The 17,544-nt window shown below is 41.4% G+C and overlaps 2 protein-coding genes across 2 annotated transcripts; one reads left to right on the forward strand and one right to left on the reverse strand.

Annotated features, from left to right (window-relative positions):
• Positions 1-569: 569 nt before the first annotated feature.
• Positions 570-6,148, reverse strand: tbcb (tubulin folding cofactor B). Its single transcript, XM_005804130.3, has 7 exons — positions 5,988-6,148; positions 4,601-4,757; positions 4,356-4,499; positions 3,159-3,255; positions 2,656-2,847; positions 1,775-1,847; positions 570-1,684 (listed from the first exon to the last, which is right to left on the reverse strand). Exons 2-7 carry the CDS (start codon positions 4,718-4,720, stop codon positions 1,570-1,572), a joined length of 741 nt encoding a protein of 246 aa, XP_005804187.1. The 5' UTR covers positions 4,721-4,757; positions 5,988-6,148; the 3' UTR covers positions 570-1,569.
• A 1,588-nt stretch (positions 6,149-7,736) lies between these two features.
• Positions 7,737-17,028, forward strand: LOC102231176 (homeobox protein SIX5-like). The gene is made up of 3 exons (XM_005804157.2): positions 7,737-8,749; positions 11,259-12,619; positions 13,982-17,028. Exons 1-3 carry the CDS (start codon positions 8,064-8,066, stop codon positions 14,632-14,634), a joined length of 2,700 nt encoding a protein of 899 aa, XP_005804214.1. The 5' UTR covers positions 7,737-8,063; the 3' UTR covers positions 14,635-17,028.
• The last annotated feature ends 516 nt before the right edge of the window (positions 17,029-17,544 follow it).

Raw genomic sequence — 17,544 nt, forward strand, 5'->3', positions numbered from 1 at the left:
ACATGACTTTCTTTGGTTTTATTAGTGGTAAAGTTTTCCACAGTTCATTGTTTTCTCATTTGTTGATATTGGCTCTCACTGAGGTACTAACGCCCTAGAAATGGCTTTGTAACCCTTTACACACTGATAAATGTAATTGACTTCTCATTTCTTCTTCTTGAAGTTCTATAGATCCAGATAGGATGTGTTCATTTTTGAGATCCTCTCCTACTTGTTGCCCGACAGGAACTGGTAATTACTTGATTCTACAGCAATATGGCCTGGTGTGGCTATTTATATGAACCAAAACATGACTTACCACACAGCACTCGCAATTTAGCAAAGTAGGTTTTTAAACCTCAAGGCATGACATCATCTTTTGAACTGAATTTTGCATTTACTCGGATTATTGTGACCGATAAGCTAAAACACTTAACTATGCCCAAAAATCAAAAACAAAAATCTGTAAGGAGGAAAAAGCTTTTTTATGTTAGGAAAAATCCAAATCGGATTGTTGGTCAGGATTGACAATGTCACAATATATGACTCACTTATTATTACTAGCCAAAAAAATAAATCAAAACAAATGCTGATCATGTGTACAGACTTTATTAGTGTGGATTATCCTTTGGCACATATTGTCACCAGCACCTTAGAGGTCAATTAATAATAATTACTACCAACTTTATTGAAAAGACAATGAAATTATAGCAATTTTACATTTTTTCAAATTAAACAGTATGCCAAGTGTTTTCACGTATAGCCTAACATCAATTTGAAATGCAACGCTTTTCGACACCGAGTGATGCAATTGTTACAGAGATCTACAGCTAACTGAGTAAAATCAGTTGCACAAATATGTGACTTGTGCTGCGGGACAGAGTGGTGACATGTGACAAACAAAGCAGCCGCCATGTTTTGCTTAGAAGTTGGTCTTATTTTAAAAGAAAAGAAGGAAAAAAAGCAGCAGTTTTGTCAGAAAAAGCAGTTTTCACACAAGAAAATGAAACCTGTTACTTAAAAAAATAAATGTGATGCATTTTCTGAGAGCGACTTGTTTTAAAAAAATGTAAGCATCCACCGTCTGCAGCTTTGATTTACTCTCACCAATCATAAAGCAACTAACCTGGAGCGACCTTTTTTACTGTCAAAGTATGATTAGAGTGAATTTTAAACTCGATTGACAGTCCTTAAACAATACGACTGTAAATATGCGCAGTTACACAAAATTCAGACAGACTGACATGAATTGAAAAGGAAAAATATTCAAACTGATTCAAAAACAAGACAAAATAAGAAAACTTAAATACATTAATCTGAAAAAAAAAACCTTCTTGTGTGCAGCGTTGTCAGATGTAACTAGTTTTTTTAAATGACTCGTCTAAAGTCACAAATTGACAATCACTTCTGTGAGGCTGCAGAGAAAAGAAACTTCCAGCTAAAGTGCCTTCGGATCATGCCATCCACGGAACAAACAGGAACATTTGTTACGATAAATCTGTCATTCTCCTTCCTCTCTGTTCAGTGAGTGCATCTGAAATTAAAATAAATGACCGTAACAAGAAAAAAAAAACCCTGACCAGAACAGTTCTATATCTCATCCAAACCGTAATCCTCTTCAGGGAAGTCTCCCACAGTCATATTCAACGGCTTCACAAATGCCCCGTATTTGTCTTGACACTCAAAGTATTGCTTCCCCTGAACGCTGGACACACAATAAAAATAAGTTAAGATTCAAATTTGCAAAAATTGTTACCATTTCTTTACATTAATGGGGGAGGGGGTATCATCTTACGTTCCATTGTGTTTTCCAAGGGGCTCATCGTACTTCACACCCACCCAATGACCTGACTTGAACTCTGTTGTACCTACAATGATACACATTAGATGATAGGACCGGGAATAAAGTCTGTAAATGCAAAAAATTTTCCATTATCTTTTTTTCCCTTATTTTAAACAGCCAAGGAAAATGTTGAAGACTGTGCAGAAACCTCAAAAATAAGCGTCTGTGTTTTTAACAGACATCATACTCCTACCAATAATCAGCTCCATTGTTTAAACTAAATAACAGCAAGTTCAACTTTTGGATTTCAACACTGACTCTGAACAGTGTTTACTGAGACTAACTTAAAGCTGTATATTTAAGTGGAACAAAGCAAAGGAAGTCTCTACTCTCTTTGAGTTGCAGCAATCGGTAGCATGTTATGCCATGTCTTCATGTTCTGTTTGACCATAATACACCTGAAGCACAAGATTTTGGTTAAACACAAAAAAGTGAAACTTCAGGACAACTGACAGGTTACTAATAAAATGGGAATATCAGTTTATTGTTGTAATGTCTGCATTCAGAACGTTTGGCTGTTTTATTTTCTAACTCCTTGCTTCAGCAACATGAGCTGGGTTTAAAGATGTTTTAATCAGAATTTTGTTTTCCAAAATGGTGCCAGAATTTTCAAATCCAGCAGACACACACTGAGAGCGCACATAGACAAAATAGAGCACCTTGCTGTACTTCATCTTATCAGCTGAAAGTCTCGCCGTTTCTTACAGTCCAAATAAACCAGATATACTCCACATATCAGGAAAAATATTGTAAATATTATAATATTATTACTGCTTCTGACCCAATGCTCACAAGTCAGGGTAGATGAATCTGAAAATTTTAAGCACACTTACCAACATACATGACCGTGCCAAGCTTTGTGGGCTGCCCTGGGACCTCCACTTTGCAGCGGCTGCCGACAGAAATGGCCTCAGCTGCAGCCTTCTGCTGTTCTTCCCGAATGGTGAGCTCAGCTTTCTTCTTAGCAGCTTCTTCCTCGTTGAAGCGGCCTAAATTCTGCTTCTTTAAGAATGACCGGACGGATTCTACAAGATATGTGCATTTTGTACATTGAGCAATAATGATCAAAGCCATAAAGAGTGACTCAAGGTTCAAAGCATGGAACTATACATTTCTAATGAATGATCAACAAATCAGAGTTTTTACTTAACTAAAATATAAATCAATGGCCATGTTTTGTTTTTAACTAAAGGGGCTTACAAATGTACCTTTAATACTTGTCTTCTCACTTTCAAAATAATTAGTCTGGGAAATTCAAAATGTCTTTAATCAATTTTTAATCCATGATTTGTTTTAGGAACAAATTTAAGAGGAGAAAAGTGTGTGAGATTTTTACCTTTCCGTTGTTCATAGGCCTCATCTGAGAGCTCAAACTTCTCCACTTTGGAATCATCAAACAACTCGCTGGTCTGTCCTCCACTCCTGTCAATAACCTGGTCAGGAAACAATGAGACAAACATGACAACCACAAATGATTTTACTGTAATGTTTAACTATTAAAAAACAATTTTAATTTATAATTTTCTTACGGGTAATAATGTGATTTCAAAATTACTTCCAATACGGCCCCCAAAAAAGGTTGAGATTTGATCAGTTTCTTTCAGGGTTGACAAATTAAATAGCTTTAAGTTTTTCTGGATCATACTCCCATACAGCGATAACCTACCTCTGCATCAACCATCAATAACAATAAAACAGAAACCCTGCTGCCATCCACACACTGATTATACTAAAATAAAATTCCAGTAAAGGTCAAAATTCTATTTTTGCAAGAGTATTAGGGTTACTTTGAGAAAAAAAAAAGAGGATTTATTATACAACTTTTTAGAGCAATATATTGAGAGGAGAACATATTACAAACAACTGGAAGGTTTTTATAGCTGATTAAAAAAAAATCACTGAATTTGGTCACAGTGGGTGCTTAAAGAGCTACAGCAACATTATTTGTAATTTAAGAGGTGATCATGTTTGTCCACATCTCCCAAAAGCATCTGGAATTATGCCTAGTTCACATGGGAAGATTTTTATGCAGATTTTCAACAGGAGTTGCGGATATCAGTCAAGTTCTGCAATAAACCTTCAGATATTTTATATAAAACTAAAGATGATCAGATCTTTTTCTGATCAGCACACATTTAAATAAACACACTCTTACTTCCTATACCCCAGACCTTATATTTGACAGTAAGTCTATAAGCGACGTGAGGAGAGCCGTTAACAAGTCAAGGTGCAGCACGCTGACGACAGTGTTCCACCAAAGACTGAAAACTGCAATTAAATCAATAGATGCTTTACTTTACAAGTATCAAATGCAGGCTTATGCAAGCAGAAAGGACTGTTAAACACTCCCAATTTATCTGACCAATAATTGTGTGTGTTTCCACGCTTAATTTAAGAAGAAAAAACATTTTTACATCCCAGACTCCTAGCTTTTCAACATAGTTTGAAAACAATCTTACATCCACTGAAACTTACATTTTATCTACCATATCACTAGATATTGCATTTCAGGTACTTTTAATATTGGACGTACATGTATTCTGCATTCATCATCCACAGGGTAGGAACCAAATAAAGCTTCATCGTTATCAATTTTCTGTAGGAACCTATCGGTGGTGCTAAAAATCTCCAGGTCCATGCTGGAAGCAGGTACACCCACATTCATCTCCAGGAGCATCTTTGTACAAGAGAGTAGATACAGAATAGACCACAGTTAGAAAGTAGAACTAGTTAATGTTCTCAAAGTGAAGTGCAAGGGATGTTATACTTGTATATTACCTTTAATTCTGCAATAGTAATTCTTTTATTGAACCTTCTGCGGTTCTCAAAGCTGGAAAGGCTGCTTGTGATACGGACATTCACATACGGGTTGGTAACCACCGTCACTTCACCGTCCATCCTGCACTGTGTTTGGGCCCCACCTAAAAGCTTGTTTCTACAAATGAAAATAAATACCATCAAGAGATCATCCAACAGAATTGGAAAGATTTTAAACATGTAATAAGGCATTTTTATGCGACTCCTGAGGAAAGGATGCAGAGTCAGAGGAAGGCAGAGACAATAACACATATCAGTAGATATTTTAGTTAAATGTTTGTGGCTGTAAATGACAGGAGAAAAAAAAACATTTAGGCTTTTTTGCCGCAGTTTTTTTCATGGCTCATGTTTGGTAAGATACTGAATGCAGGGCTGGAAAGTGAGACTGAGTTATCAGTGAGGAGCTGAGGTGTCTTTTAGATGTGAAAAGTATCATTTTTATTTATTTTGTAGATCAAACTGTTGCACTGATGTAGAGAGTCGTTCAAGAAGAACAAAAATTGCTTTATAGATTTTACTTTTGTTGGTCAAACTACTGTATTGAGTTTAAAACTGCTGAGTCCTATTTTATGAGCTGTTTTTTACTTCGGTATTAGAAAGAAGCAGGACCTGTTCAATTGCCAGTCATCTTTTATCAATGCACTTTGACCAATAACCAAATGTCTTTTGACCAATAGAATATACCAGAATCTGGTAGCTTGTGTGTGCTACCAGAGTATTTAGCTTGCTAGTTGTGAGGTAAATGATAAAGTGAGTGTTCAGTCCTGGAATGACAGTCATTGTGCTACGTGAATGCATAACTTTAATCTGATTATTGGATTGTTACTGACACGTTGGTGGCACAATTGTTTATGACATTTCTGCTAATTTACTAATCTGTCAGGTTTCCGATATGCGTCCCCCCCAAAGACAGACTCGTTCCTACGCCCTTGATTAAGACGATGCCTTAAACCAATGCAACCAGGGCAAAACATGAAAAGTTGCAATAAAGTATTATTTTATCAGGATGTAGATGTTACCGTAGGTGCAACCAGGTAATAACATATCCTGCATCCCACTAAGGCAGTGATTTCACGTTTTTGCCATGAGATGCAGTATTTTTCAACAAGTCCTCATGTTTTAGTGCATCACAGTAAGCGTTTAGGAAAGCAACGTGGCTTTCATCCCGTATTTATTCCACATTGATTTCACTCAATGAGGTTTCTTCTTTTCGCTGTCATTTTAAAAATGACTGTGGTTAGCTACACTCTGCGTTAGCTAGCTAACAGGGTTGGTGGTCAGCAGCAGCAGCCACGTTGGACCCATTGAGACACCTCGAATAAACAACAGTTTTCTTACATTTACTTACATTTCTGTGTCTTGCCTCCAGCGGTATGAACAAGTTTTGAGGAAAGAGGCTGGCCGTGTGCGGTTAAAAAACCGTTATAAACCACAACGACACTAAAACAAAAATGGTGAACCTAGCCTCGCTTTGTATTTATGCCAGAAAACTCAAACTCCAATTCCTGCTACGCCCTGCTCTGGAAGGTTCTACCCGCCTTGGGAGGAACGCACCAATCACATTGGAGATAGAACGGGCTCAACCAATAAGAATTACTGTTACGCGATATAACAACGAAGGACCTCCTCCTCCGGAAACAGTTGACCAAATCAACAGCCAATCAAAAGACAGGACTAAAAATCCCAATCTATACGAGCAACCACTAGACGGCGCAATTGTGCAAATGCTCAATCTACATACCCATTTTTGACGGGTATTTGAGGAGGATTTTGAGGAAAATATAGCAGAAAATAGACATTTTCCCTTTTGTGGTTAAAATGCATGAGTGAAAGTGTAACTTTGGTTTGAAAAGCGGTGAAAATGGCCCGATTTTCCCATTACTGACTCCTAAATCTGACACCATCTGCAACTGTAGGGAGCATTATTTCACCCCTGCCCCTCCAAAGTCTCCCACTGTTATTTTCTTCCACATTTGATGTACTGAAATCTCTAAAACTCTCATGACTCTGGATTGGGATTAGTATTTAAATCTATACCTTTAAGGATATTGGATTAACAGGAAGAGAGATAAGATAAATCTCCTTAACCTGCATATTTACCTGAATATTTACATTCTTGTACTAAGTAGATGCAATGCAGGTCTCCATAGATCATATTACACAGGGATTGCTGTTTATCTTTAAAGTTTAGGCTTTTATATCTTTTTATCATCTTCTATCACAACGTAAACCAAAGTAAATCATGAGGAAAGCAATGCATCTCTGAACTGGGTCATGATTTAAATTGTTTTGATGACTCATTCATTGGAAAAAAGAAAAAATTCTTATTAACTGCAAAAATCATCTAGATCCACGTAGCTGGTGGAGGCATTTTGGCCTATCGATATGTGTTTGTGCAGACTATATTTGCATATAAACCACCTAATGCTCAACAGACCGTTTGATCCAGTGGGAAAAGATAAATTATAAACGATGTAAGGACTAATACAGCTGCAGTTCTGGTATCTTCTGTTTTTATGCAGATAAGCCTTCATTTAGAAGTATGTTTAGGCTCACTGTTATGCAGAAAAAGATTATAGCTTTCTTTATTCTTATAATAGCCAGCAGACACTTGAAGTTTTGGGGGCTATTTATAATTTTATCCATTGTTCAATAAAAACCCCGTTCCATCCTCAGAATGGGCGTAATGCAACCACCATGTTTCACTTTAACCCCAATTGTCATGTTCACTCGCACCCGGAAGTATAACTCAGGTAGCGCAAACTACCAGCAAGCAAACAAACACAGTTATAATGGTGGAGGTAGTGAAAATACCTCCACCATTAGCTTCTCTAATAGTAGAGCTAATGGTGAAAAGTAGTGATAATGGTGCCTTATCCATTTTGTTGCTGACAGGGCAAAAATGGTGAGACATTTCTGCCTTATCAGCCAACTTTAAGACAAATAAGATGGACACAGAATACATCAGCTACATTATTTACAGGAAACAACAGAGATTATTGCATACTTTCAACAAACTTTTACATATTAAAAGTTGACAGTTATCGGGTGACCAACCTCCCTCCCTTCTCTGCCTCTCCACCGCCGCCCTGGGCGACTGCCATCCAAAGTTCTGGAGCGTGTAAGCACCGATGGTTTTTCAGAAATGTTAGGGGCAAAAGGGCAACTTCGAGACATACAGTCCCTGTTGGAGTTAATTAAAGCTGCAGCCTGAGATCACATTTAGATGGGTTGGATCGTGCCAGCAGCAATAGAGAGAGGGGCGTGTCTGCGCCTGGCCTGGAGGCACATTAATCGGTCTGCTGGCGGAGCGGAGGACGGGAAAAACGCAGCGCTGCGGAGGGAGGGACGGAGGAAGAGAGAGAGAGAGAGAGAGAGACAGGGGAGGAGGAACTACTAGTGGGGAAAAAAAGTTAAAGTGAAAATGGCTTCCTTGTCTTTAGAGTCTACAGAACAATCTGAGAACAGCCCAGAGGAGCCATCAGCAGCCGAGTCCAAAGAAGACAAAGAAACCGCCCGAGTTTCGGAACATCTGCTCCAAAGTTTCCAGAAGTCGGCTCTGAGTTTCTCCACTGACCAGGTTTCGTGTCTGTGCGAGGCCCTGTTGCAAGCGGGTAATGTGGATCGCCTGTGGAGGTTTCTCTCCACCATACCTCCTTCGTCCGAGCTGCTACGTGGCAACGAGACGTTGCTGAAGGCCCAGGCGCTGGTGGCCTTCCACCGGGAGGAGTTCAAGGAGCTGTACGCCATCCTGGAGAGCTATGACTTCCACCCGTCTAACCATGGGTTCCTGCAGGACCTGTACCTCAAAGCCCGCTACAAGGAGGCGGAGAGGTCCCGGGGCCGCAGCCTGGGCGCCGTGGACAAGTACCGGCTCAGGAAGAAGTTCCCCCTGCCCAAAACCATCTGGGACGGGGAAGAGACCGTGTACTGCTTCAAGGAAAAGTCCCGGAACGCTCTGAAGGAATGTTACAAGAGCAACAGGTATCCCACTCCGGACGAGAAGAAAAACCTGGCCAAAGTCACCGGACTGTCCCTCACACAGGTCAGCAACTGGTTCAAGAACCGCAGGCAGAGGGACAGGACCCCGTCCGGGACCCACAGCAAAAGGCAAGAGCAACAAAGCTGCATGCATGTGCACACATTCAACTATATAAGCCGCAGCAGTGTCCTTTGTTTGGAAGCAGAGGAAACAGAAAAAAACCTGAAGGAAAAAAAACACAGCACGCCTTCACTTGAGTGCAAAAACGAGCCAATATGCTAGACGCTGGTTTATGCAGTTGATTTGGCTGTAACTGTGTTTTGGCAGCAGTGAAGTCACACATCTCAAACCTGAAGCATGTTGCTTTGTTATGAAATGTGAGATCCAGATGGGCCCCACGATGGCTCAAGTTTCCTGAAACTCTGCACTGCGCTGCCGCCTTCAGAGCCAGGGAAAGCCAGGTTAGTTAGTGGAAACCTTTAACAAAAGTGCGTGAGTGGGGGGAAAAAAACCCTGCAGGATCAGATCACACAGCCTGAGACCTCTTCTCATTTTATACATTGCAGTAGAGATGGATCAGGCCACTTCTTCGACAAATAGGTGTGACTGATACAGACCTTGTGGTGTTCATTGTCAGCAAAATAATGATATTTATTGATGCTCCCAAAGAACCAGCAGAGAAAAAAAATAGTTTAATCAGGAAAAGTAACACACCTTCTGCCACCTTCAGCGTCTGACATGAACACGTTGTCCGCGTCTTGTCTGTTTATCATCTCGGCTGGAAACTGAAAATGCTGCCCAACATTTAAGAGTTAGTTGAGGCATCTTCTGTTACAACAACCAGGGTGAAGCCATGACGACTGCAACTGGCTGGTGCTCACGAGCGACCGAAGTCGCCACAAAAATCAATTTTAATATCAGGAGATCTCGTTAGACAAGTTCTTGTTACAATCCTGCTGGTCGTTGCCAAAGATGCATGATCAAAATTAAAAGTCTAGGGAGCTGAGAACGCCATCTAATTGACTCTGGGTTTGGTTGGTGTAATTAAAAAAAGTGACTCATCGTCAGATAAATTGAACAGATTTAGTCAGAGGAGAATTCAACAAGTCGCCTCAGCTTACTTAGCAAATGATGTCCTGGGTATTTTGACTTTCTCACTGGGAATTCTTGAAACTGCAAATGTAAATGAAAAATGTTTGTTTCTGGTGGGGAATGAGAAGCGTAATAACCAGTCAAACTAATTGAGCACAAGCTGTAGCTTTATACTGACTGATCAGAACACACCAACCAAATCAAATGTGCTTCAAGAAGCTTGACTTATTCAGTTTCTTTCAGGTCCTTTCTAATGAATCCAATTTTCACTGATTCAGAATTATTTTTATTGACTCTTTCTCCTCTTTTATAAAAGGGGGAAAAAGGCCTGTACAGTACTTGATGGAAGTAGTAGCTTTAAATTGAATAGAAAATAACATTATAATATACTCACGTATGTTTAAAAGCCTTTGTCTACAGCTTTTATCTAAGCTCAAAGAAGTGCATCAGACTACATGACTCTGGTTTTATTTTCAGCCCACTTATTTATCAAGTACTGTACAGGCCAAAATGTGTGTGTGTTCTTGGTTTTTATTTAATGAAGAGTGGCGCTGATTCCTGTCTCTGGCAGAATAATCGTCGCATCTCTTGTTTCTTTTTTTTTTTTTTTTTTACAACCACTGCTTCTCCAAACAGGGGTGATCTGTTAGGAGAAGAGATAAAACAGAACATGGAGAGCATGGTCAGGCCGAGCGACGCAGCGAATCTGTGTGGTCAAAACTACACAAACGAACCAAAACCTGCACCCTAAAGGAGTTTTTAGGACTCTGGTGCTTCCTGCTTGCACAGAGGAGTGCTGCTATTCATGGTTGGTTATTAAGTTGGAGGAGCGGTGTGTTGAAAAATGGTTAACCGTGCTGCGGTTTAAAAGTAGAGGAGAAACTTGAACAAATTTTCTTTTGCCATTAGAAATATGAGATCTAAATCCAACCAGCACAAAATCTCTCTGATTTACATTAGATGTCTCTCAGTAATGCAGCACAAATAATTCCAATTTTAATACTGCAGTATCTGCTTTTAATCAAAACAGGAAAGCAATAACTGTCCCTGCACTGCAAAAACACAGAATCCTACCAAGTGTTTTGGTCTGGTTTCTAGTGCAAATATCTGGGTTCAATTCATATAAGACCAAGCTAACTTATAAATAACTTCAAGGCAAGAAGTACCTTGTTTTATGTCAATAACGCCATAATATTGATGAAAAAGTTTCAGTTCCACTGGCAGATTATTTCACATAGAAAAATTCATTTACCTCATGTTAAAAGTGAAATAATCTGCCAGTGGAACTAAGACTTTTTCCTCAATATGATGGAATTATTGACATAAAGCAAGCTCCTATATTTTGCAAAGAAGTTACTTGTGAGTCAGTTTTGTCTTATTTTAAGAAGATATTTGCAAAAGAAATAGACCAAAACACTTGCTATGATTTGGTGCTTTTGCAACGCACTTAAACTTCATATTTTCTCAAAAAGCAGAAATAATTGTGAAAGACACATTAAATAATCAAAGTAATTTTTTTATGTTTAATATCGCATCAAATTTCAGTGAGTCTGATGGGAACCACAGCACTGAAGACGAGGCGAGCGTCATGGACGAAGCGGCGGACAAACCTGAGGAGACCGTCGGCTCCGGGGCTTCCATCATCTCCGTCTCGGCGGTGCCCTGCAGCGCCGGGAGCCAGCTCATCCTCAACAGCACCAGCGGCTTCCTCACAGCGCCGCAGCCTTTGCTGCTGAACGGAAACTCCCTGATCTCCGGCGCCGGGGCTGGCGTCATCATCAACGGCCTGAGTCTGGGCGACTGCCAGACGGTCACGCTGAGTCCTGTCGCCACCAGCTCTCCTTTGATCCTGAACGGGGCTCAGGTCATAGCCAAACCCGGGGTCGGCGCAGAGCAGCAGGAGGCGGTGGAGGCCAAGGCGGCGGTTCTGAGCAGCAACTTGCAATCTTCCGAGGCCTCCGCCATCATTTCTCCTCCACTTCAAACCAAAGCCAAGAGCGGCAACAACATGGATTTTCACGTCCGCTGTGAATCGGAAGGAGGCAGCCAGACGGTATCCCCGTCCTCCTCGTCTTTATCGCCCTCCCCGCCAGCTCTGTCTTCTCCCACCTGTCTTCCATCTCTAGTCTTAACCCAGAACCCGCAACATCAAGAGCCGCTCTCCCTCACAGCGCCTCTGTCTTCTGCAAGTGTAGCTATTTCTAACTCTCCCAGTCAGCAGGGGGTTTCTCCCTCGTCGGTTTCTTCCATCCACTCCGCCCCTCATGTCATCTCTTTGCCCCAAGTTGTGCCTTCCATCCACTGTTCACCAGTCTCCCATCTGGTCCAGACGTCTTTAGGATCCCAGTGCCCTCAGCTTGTCCCAGTATCCCCACTCACCTCGCCGGCTCCATCTTTCCAAAACCCGGGTGGCAGACCACCGAAGCAGAATAAAGAGCCCCCAACAACTGTATCTGAATCTGCTGCGACTGTGGTTTCGGTCTCAGAGCTAAGCAACGCTACCCTCCAGCAAATAAACTCCACCCCCAGCAAAATCCAGACTCCGCAGGTTCTCTCCGCATCTTCCCCAACTCCAGTAGTGCCGGTGTCACAAGCCAAATGCAGCAGCGCCTCTGCACAGTTAGTCTCTCTCTCCATGCCTCAGCTGGTCCCCGTCTCCTCCATCCAGACCTCCTCCAACGTCTCTTTCCCTCAGGTGGTGCCGGCCAGCCCGGCTCTCTCCATCCCCTCGGCCGGGTTGCCCTTGCAGATCCTGGCTTCGGCTCCCGGATCCGGAGGGGCTCCGCAGACCCCGCTCCGGATAAACCCGCTGAGTCCAATTCAGAGAGTGGGGAACCCGAGCAGCGTGGCCCCCGCCGTGCAGCTCCTGAACCCTGGGATCATTCAGCTACCTTCCTCTCCAACAGGTAAGCATGTTTCATTGGAAAATGAGATTTATCATTGGTCTTCAGTTGGATTCTTTGCTGGGATTTCATTTCATATGATGAAGAATTAAATGTATTTTGGATTCTATAAAAATTAAAAAACTTAAGTGAATCTTGAGAGGAAACAAATTGTTTATTGTGGATCAGATCTGAAGAGTGGAAGACAACCTCTGCTGAAAGAAAGCAACAGAAACATTTGGGTTGTTTTCACACCTGATTGTCTAGAAGATTCTGTTCAATTGGGGACAAAAATTGCAACATTTGTTATATTTTCCACTTGTGCGGTTCGCTTTCACACGGCGGTGAACCAAATCATTTGGAAAAACCTGTTCCCCCTTCTCGCCTGTGGTGGCGCTGCATCAAGAACCACTTAAGGAAATGAAAGGAAAGCTGAGCACAAGTTTCTTTTTCACATAATGCAAACAGAAATGTAGTAGCGTCGGGTTACCAGTTGGTGATTGTAATGCTCCATTCAGTAGTTTGCCGTCGCCAACATATCAAAAAAGAAGAAGTAGGGTCAGATTTTAGTGGCTGTAGAATTTCTCTTTCATCTTTGGCAAAAGACCACAAACTATTCTTCTGACTGTCGTTACACTCGTGTGTTTGTTTAGGTTGCATTTACCCAGAATACCCTCCATCACAGTCTGCTTCACCGCTTTTGGAGCGACCTGCGGTCCGCTGGCATTCACATATGCATTCAAACGGCACCAGAGTTCACTTCAACCAAACCGAGACTGAGGTTTTTAGGTGGACCAGAGGTTTTTTGGTCCGCATCAGAGTTCTGTTGTGCGTTCACACCTCCACAAACAAGCCAGACTTTCTAGGCAAATTAACTAGTGTTGGATTAAAGCGGATTAACAGGGCTGGTGTGAATGCACCCTTTATTTTGCCACAATCCATGCAGGGAACGTGGCAAAAATGGGGATGCTTTTTTTCAGCAGGGACTCGGAAGAAGGTGAAAGTTGATGGGAAGATGGAAGGAACCCTTGGAGGTTCCCAAACATGCAGGCTAGAGCTAGAGGATCATCAGTTATATCAATAGGTATTGATGTGTCGGAATGGCCTAGTCAAAGCCCAGATCTCACTGAAATTTGTGGTTAGACTTGAAAACTGATAAGACGTACCTGAGATCATTTGATAAAATATTGTTTAACGAGGGATGGATACAAATAACGCCACTTTTTATGTTTGTAAAACATAATCAAAATCATCAAATCAGATGAAATCATTTGTAATAGTTGTTCTACCCCTTAGCCATCTCCATAAAGTTTGTGGTTGCTCAGTAGCGCAACTAGCATGATGTGCATAAAGTCATTAAATACGGATCATTGTGTTTTCCTCTAGGGAACCTCGTTCTTGGTGGAAGTCCTTATCTGAGTGTCCAGCAGGGGAAGCTGATTCTGACCATCCCAGCAGGGATCCAGCTCACCAGTTTACCCCTGAAACCAGTCCCAGACGCACCCACCATCTCTGCCAACGGCGTGGCGGGGCTTCTTGGCCCCTCCGCGCCTCCTGTGGCCCACCAGCCTCCGTCCGCCCCCGGCTCGACCTCCGCCGGTCCGGCAGCTTCGCCCTTGAACTTCATCAGCTCGTCCCCTCTGTACTGTGCTCCGGACTCCGCCGTCGCCACCAGCCAGGCGCTCGTGGACCAGCCCGTCACCATGACGACACAGAGCTCGCTCACTCCGGAGAGCCTGCTGGCCCTCGGCCCCATGTACAGCGGCGTGGCGCCGAGCCTCCAGCTGTCCCAGCCGGCGTGGAGCCCCGTGTCGCTCTCCACCTCGGCCAGCCTGACGCTGTTTGACATGCGGGGGAAGGGCGAGCTGCCCGTAGACCTCGGCCTGCCCGGCGGGGAGTCGCTCCTGCTGGGGAGCCCCTCGCCGGGGCAGGACGAGGACGCCAGGTCTCCCCTGGGCGACCCAGAGGAGATGGACGGGGACCCCAAGATCCTCACTCAGCTCCAGTCGGTCCCCGTGGATGAAGACCTGGGTTTGTAGTCTCCTAAAACTGTACGCTGGCGACGATGATCCTCTGAAAGACTTTAGTTTCTCCTCATGACCCGACATGTTACCTTCACACTCTTTAAACATATTAATTAGGTATTTAAACGCTTTAATGCCTTCACAGTCCTGACTGGCACTTTTGAGAGAAGTCTTTGCAGTTTTGTTTTGCGGTGTTTGGCAGCTCCAGTCAGAACCTTGCATACGCTTTTCATGGATATCAATGTCACGCTGGTTTGGGGCATTTAAAGATTTATTCTTTACCATCCTTCTTACAGGATGTAATGATTTATACTAGGGTCGTCAATGTTACATAATGCATATTAATCTCATTACCTATTTTGACCTAAAAGCGTCACTACAGAAAAGTGAATGGATCCACTTTAAATAAATATAAATATAGAAAATATTTTCTTTTCTTTCTACCAGCATATTTGTTCTAAAAACTTTAGATGGATATAAAATCAAGTGTGTTTGTTTTTTTAAACCATAAAATGCATTCTTGATTCCAGACATAAAACCTGATTGTCCCCCCCTTTTTTTTTAAAGGGTTTAGCTTTAGACGAATTTTCTTTTAATGAGGCTGAAAGTGAGAATTTCTACTTGGAGAGTAAATGTTTCTCAGCCCTAAGATGAGGAGTTAACAGCTAGACCCTACAACAAACCCAAACACATGTAACTGAGGTTAAAAGAACAAAACCGGCTAACGTTTGGCTTCAGGAATGCCTTGACCTCAACTATGCTCAAAATTTGTGGAATATTCATAAAGGCTTGGTGAGATCCAGAGGAAAACAACTTAAATGTGGTTTACCAGGAAGGTTTGTCAAGCATCCATGAATATATCTCCTCACCCAGTTTTATTTTGTATGCAAAGCTCTCCTGTAGTCAGAAAAATAAGCAATGAGTCAGATACATCTTTAGATAAAAAAAAAAAAAAAGAAAATAAATGACATCGACATCCATGATGAGTGTTAACGTGCCTGGAAATGCTTCATTTTGAGGTTTTACCTCTAGATTTTAAGGGAATTTTCTGCCGTTTTTAGCCACTTTTTTTTTATTTTTATTTTTTATCTTGAGAGAGGAGCTAAGCTGGATGACATTTTGAGAAAATTCAACAGTACCTTTTCCTGGAGTTTTTCCTTGAGGTGCCACCAAAAGAGAGAAGATCTGGTAAAGTGAAAACACTTGTACATTTCTCAGTGAGAGCTTCTGGACTTTGACTCTTCTTACGCTACCAACACTCCACAATGAAGAGCATAAAAACCTTCATGCTCTTTATTTTGCCTCCTAGTTGCAAGGGAAACACAACAGTATTTCACAGACATGAACCAGTTACTGAAGTCTGGCCAAGCAGGCAGATTTGTTGCATTTAATGTTGTTTAAAGTTGGTTTTTTTGTTTGTTTGGTTTTTTTTTGCAGTTTTTGAATTGTGTGATTGAAATTATGATGATAATAATGATACAGGAGTTGAAAAGGTTATAACTCTATGCAATATATGTGTAGCTCTTTATAGGACACTACGTCGCACAACGCTTGGGAGATGAAATGAAGCGTTGACGCGCATTACACTAAAGCGTTTTGCTCTGATTGTGATGTTTCTCATCAAATGCAGCCAAAGTCTCAGTACAATGATGCTGATAAGTGCCTTATTTTAAACCGTTTTTTGTTGTTTTTTTTTTTTTTAAAAATGTATTCTTGTTTTGTGTTTGTTACACCGTTTTGTATGACTTGTATGTTGCTGACCAGATTTTTGGACTTTAAAGAATGCCCACATTTCTACGTCAGTTTGACCCTCTGTGAATTGCTGTGATACTTTATTTGCATGGTCGTTGCTCCATCTCATTTATTTTTATTTCTTTTAAAATCGTTGTATATTTTGCACATTTCATTGGCATTCTGTTTACGTTAACGCTCGCGTTCTGTCGTGATCGCGGTGGGACTCATTTGTTCGGGACGCTCCGGGTCCTTTGGATTTAAACGCTAAACCAAACAGGCCGTCTGCGGCCGCAACGCAGGCAGCCGTCAAGCTTTTTGCTCGTTTATGGTACATAAATGTGCAGTGGATGTCAGAAGTGGACACGCCCCTGTTAAAACGGCAGGTTTTTGTGACTTAAAGCTGCAGTATGTGCATTTTTATTTTTAAAAAATATGGGTTTTTGGGTTTTTTTAGATATTTGTTAAAACTGTCACCATCTCAACAGATAATGAGACAGAAATTCATTGGAGAAAAGTCTAGCACCCCCACCTCGTCCCAGTGCTACTATTGGTAAAACGTTTAGGATTCAGTTTCCAAACTTTAATTTTCCTCTCATGAGGTAATTCTTGTCTGGGTTTGGAGGAATGCTTGCACGTTCTCAGTTGCTGAAAACTAAAAATCCATCTTCAGATTTCTAGCAGACATTTGAAACTCCTGTTTTATGTGGGGGGAAAGCAAACCCATATCACTGTGGTTATTTTATTGTTTTCTCTTTCTCTCTTTGGTGATTAACGGTGGTTTTGCCAAACATATATTTATAGGTTGCGTCTGTTTGAGTCTGATTTTATTAGCTCATAACATACAATCACAAGGCGTTTTTGACGATTTTAAGGGCTTCCTTGACTTGTTTTCTCTGGAAGGATTTAACTTGGCTTATCAAACCCAAACCCTTAATCATCTGATTCATCCGATATCTGCAAACTGTGGCTTCAACTGAGTGATTAAAGTGAGCAAACGTGAGGAATATTTTCTAAAAAGATGTCTTAACTTAATTCAAGACAATCAAATTTGAACAAAAATTACTTCAGCAAAATATTAGTTCAAGGATGTGCCACTTTAAATTTATATAATTTTCTCATAACAAAGTTGGGTTTTTTTCTGCTGAATTGTAAGGCAGCTCATGAAGAAATGGAAGTTGTTTATTCTGTTAA

Source organism: Xiphophorus maculatus, chromosome 18 (genome assembly GCF_002775205.1).
Source record: "Xiphophorus maculatus strain JP 163 A chromosome 18, X_maculatus-5.0-male, whole genome shotgun sequence".
NCBI classification, from domain to species: Eukaryota; Metazoa; Chordata; class Actinopteri; order Cyprinodontiformes; family Poeciliidae; genus Xiphophorus; species Xiphophorus maculatus.

Bases quoted from the DNA above. Each gene is read 5' to 3' on its own strand.
- LOC102231176 (XM_005804157.2), top strand. From the start codon at position 8,064: ATGGCTTCCTTGTCTTTAGAGTCTACAGAACAATCTGAGAACAGCCCA. The intron at 8,750-11,258 runs GCAAGAGCAACA...ATCAAATTTCAG, and splicing joins TCCGGGACCCACAGCAAAAG to TGAGTCTGATGGGAACCACA. The intron at 12,620-13,981 runs GTAAGCATGTTT...GTTTTCCTCTAG, and splicing joins GCTACCTTCCTCTCCAACAG to GGAACCTCGTTCTTGGTGGA.
- tbcb (XM_005804130.3), bottom strand. From the start codon at position 4,720: ATGGACGGTGAAGTGACGGTGGTTACCAACCCGTATGTGAATGTCCGT. The intron at 4,500-4,600 runs GTAATATACAAG...TCTTGTACAAAG, and splicing joins TTACTATTGCAGAATTAAAG to ATGCTCCTGGAGATGAATGT. The intron at 3,256-4,355 runs GTACGTCCAATA...TTTCCTGACCAG, and splicing joins ATGATGAATGCAGAATACAT to GTTATTGACAGGAGTGGAGG.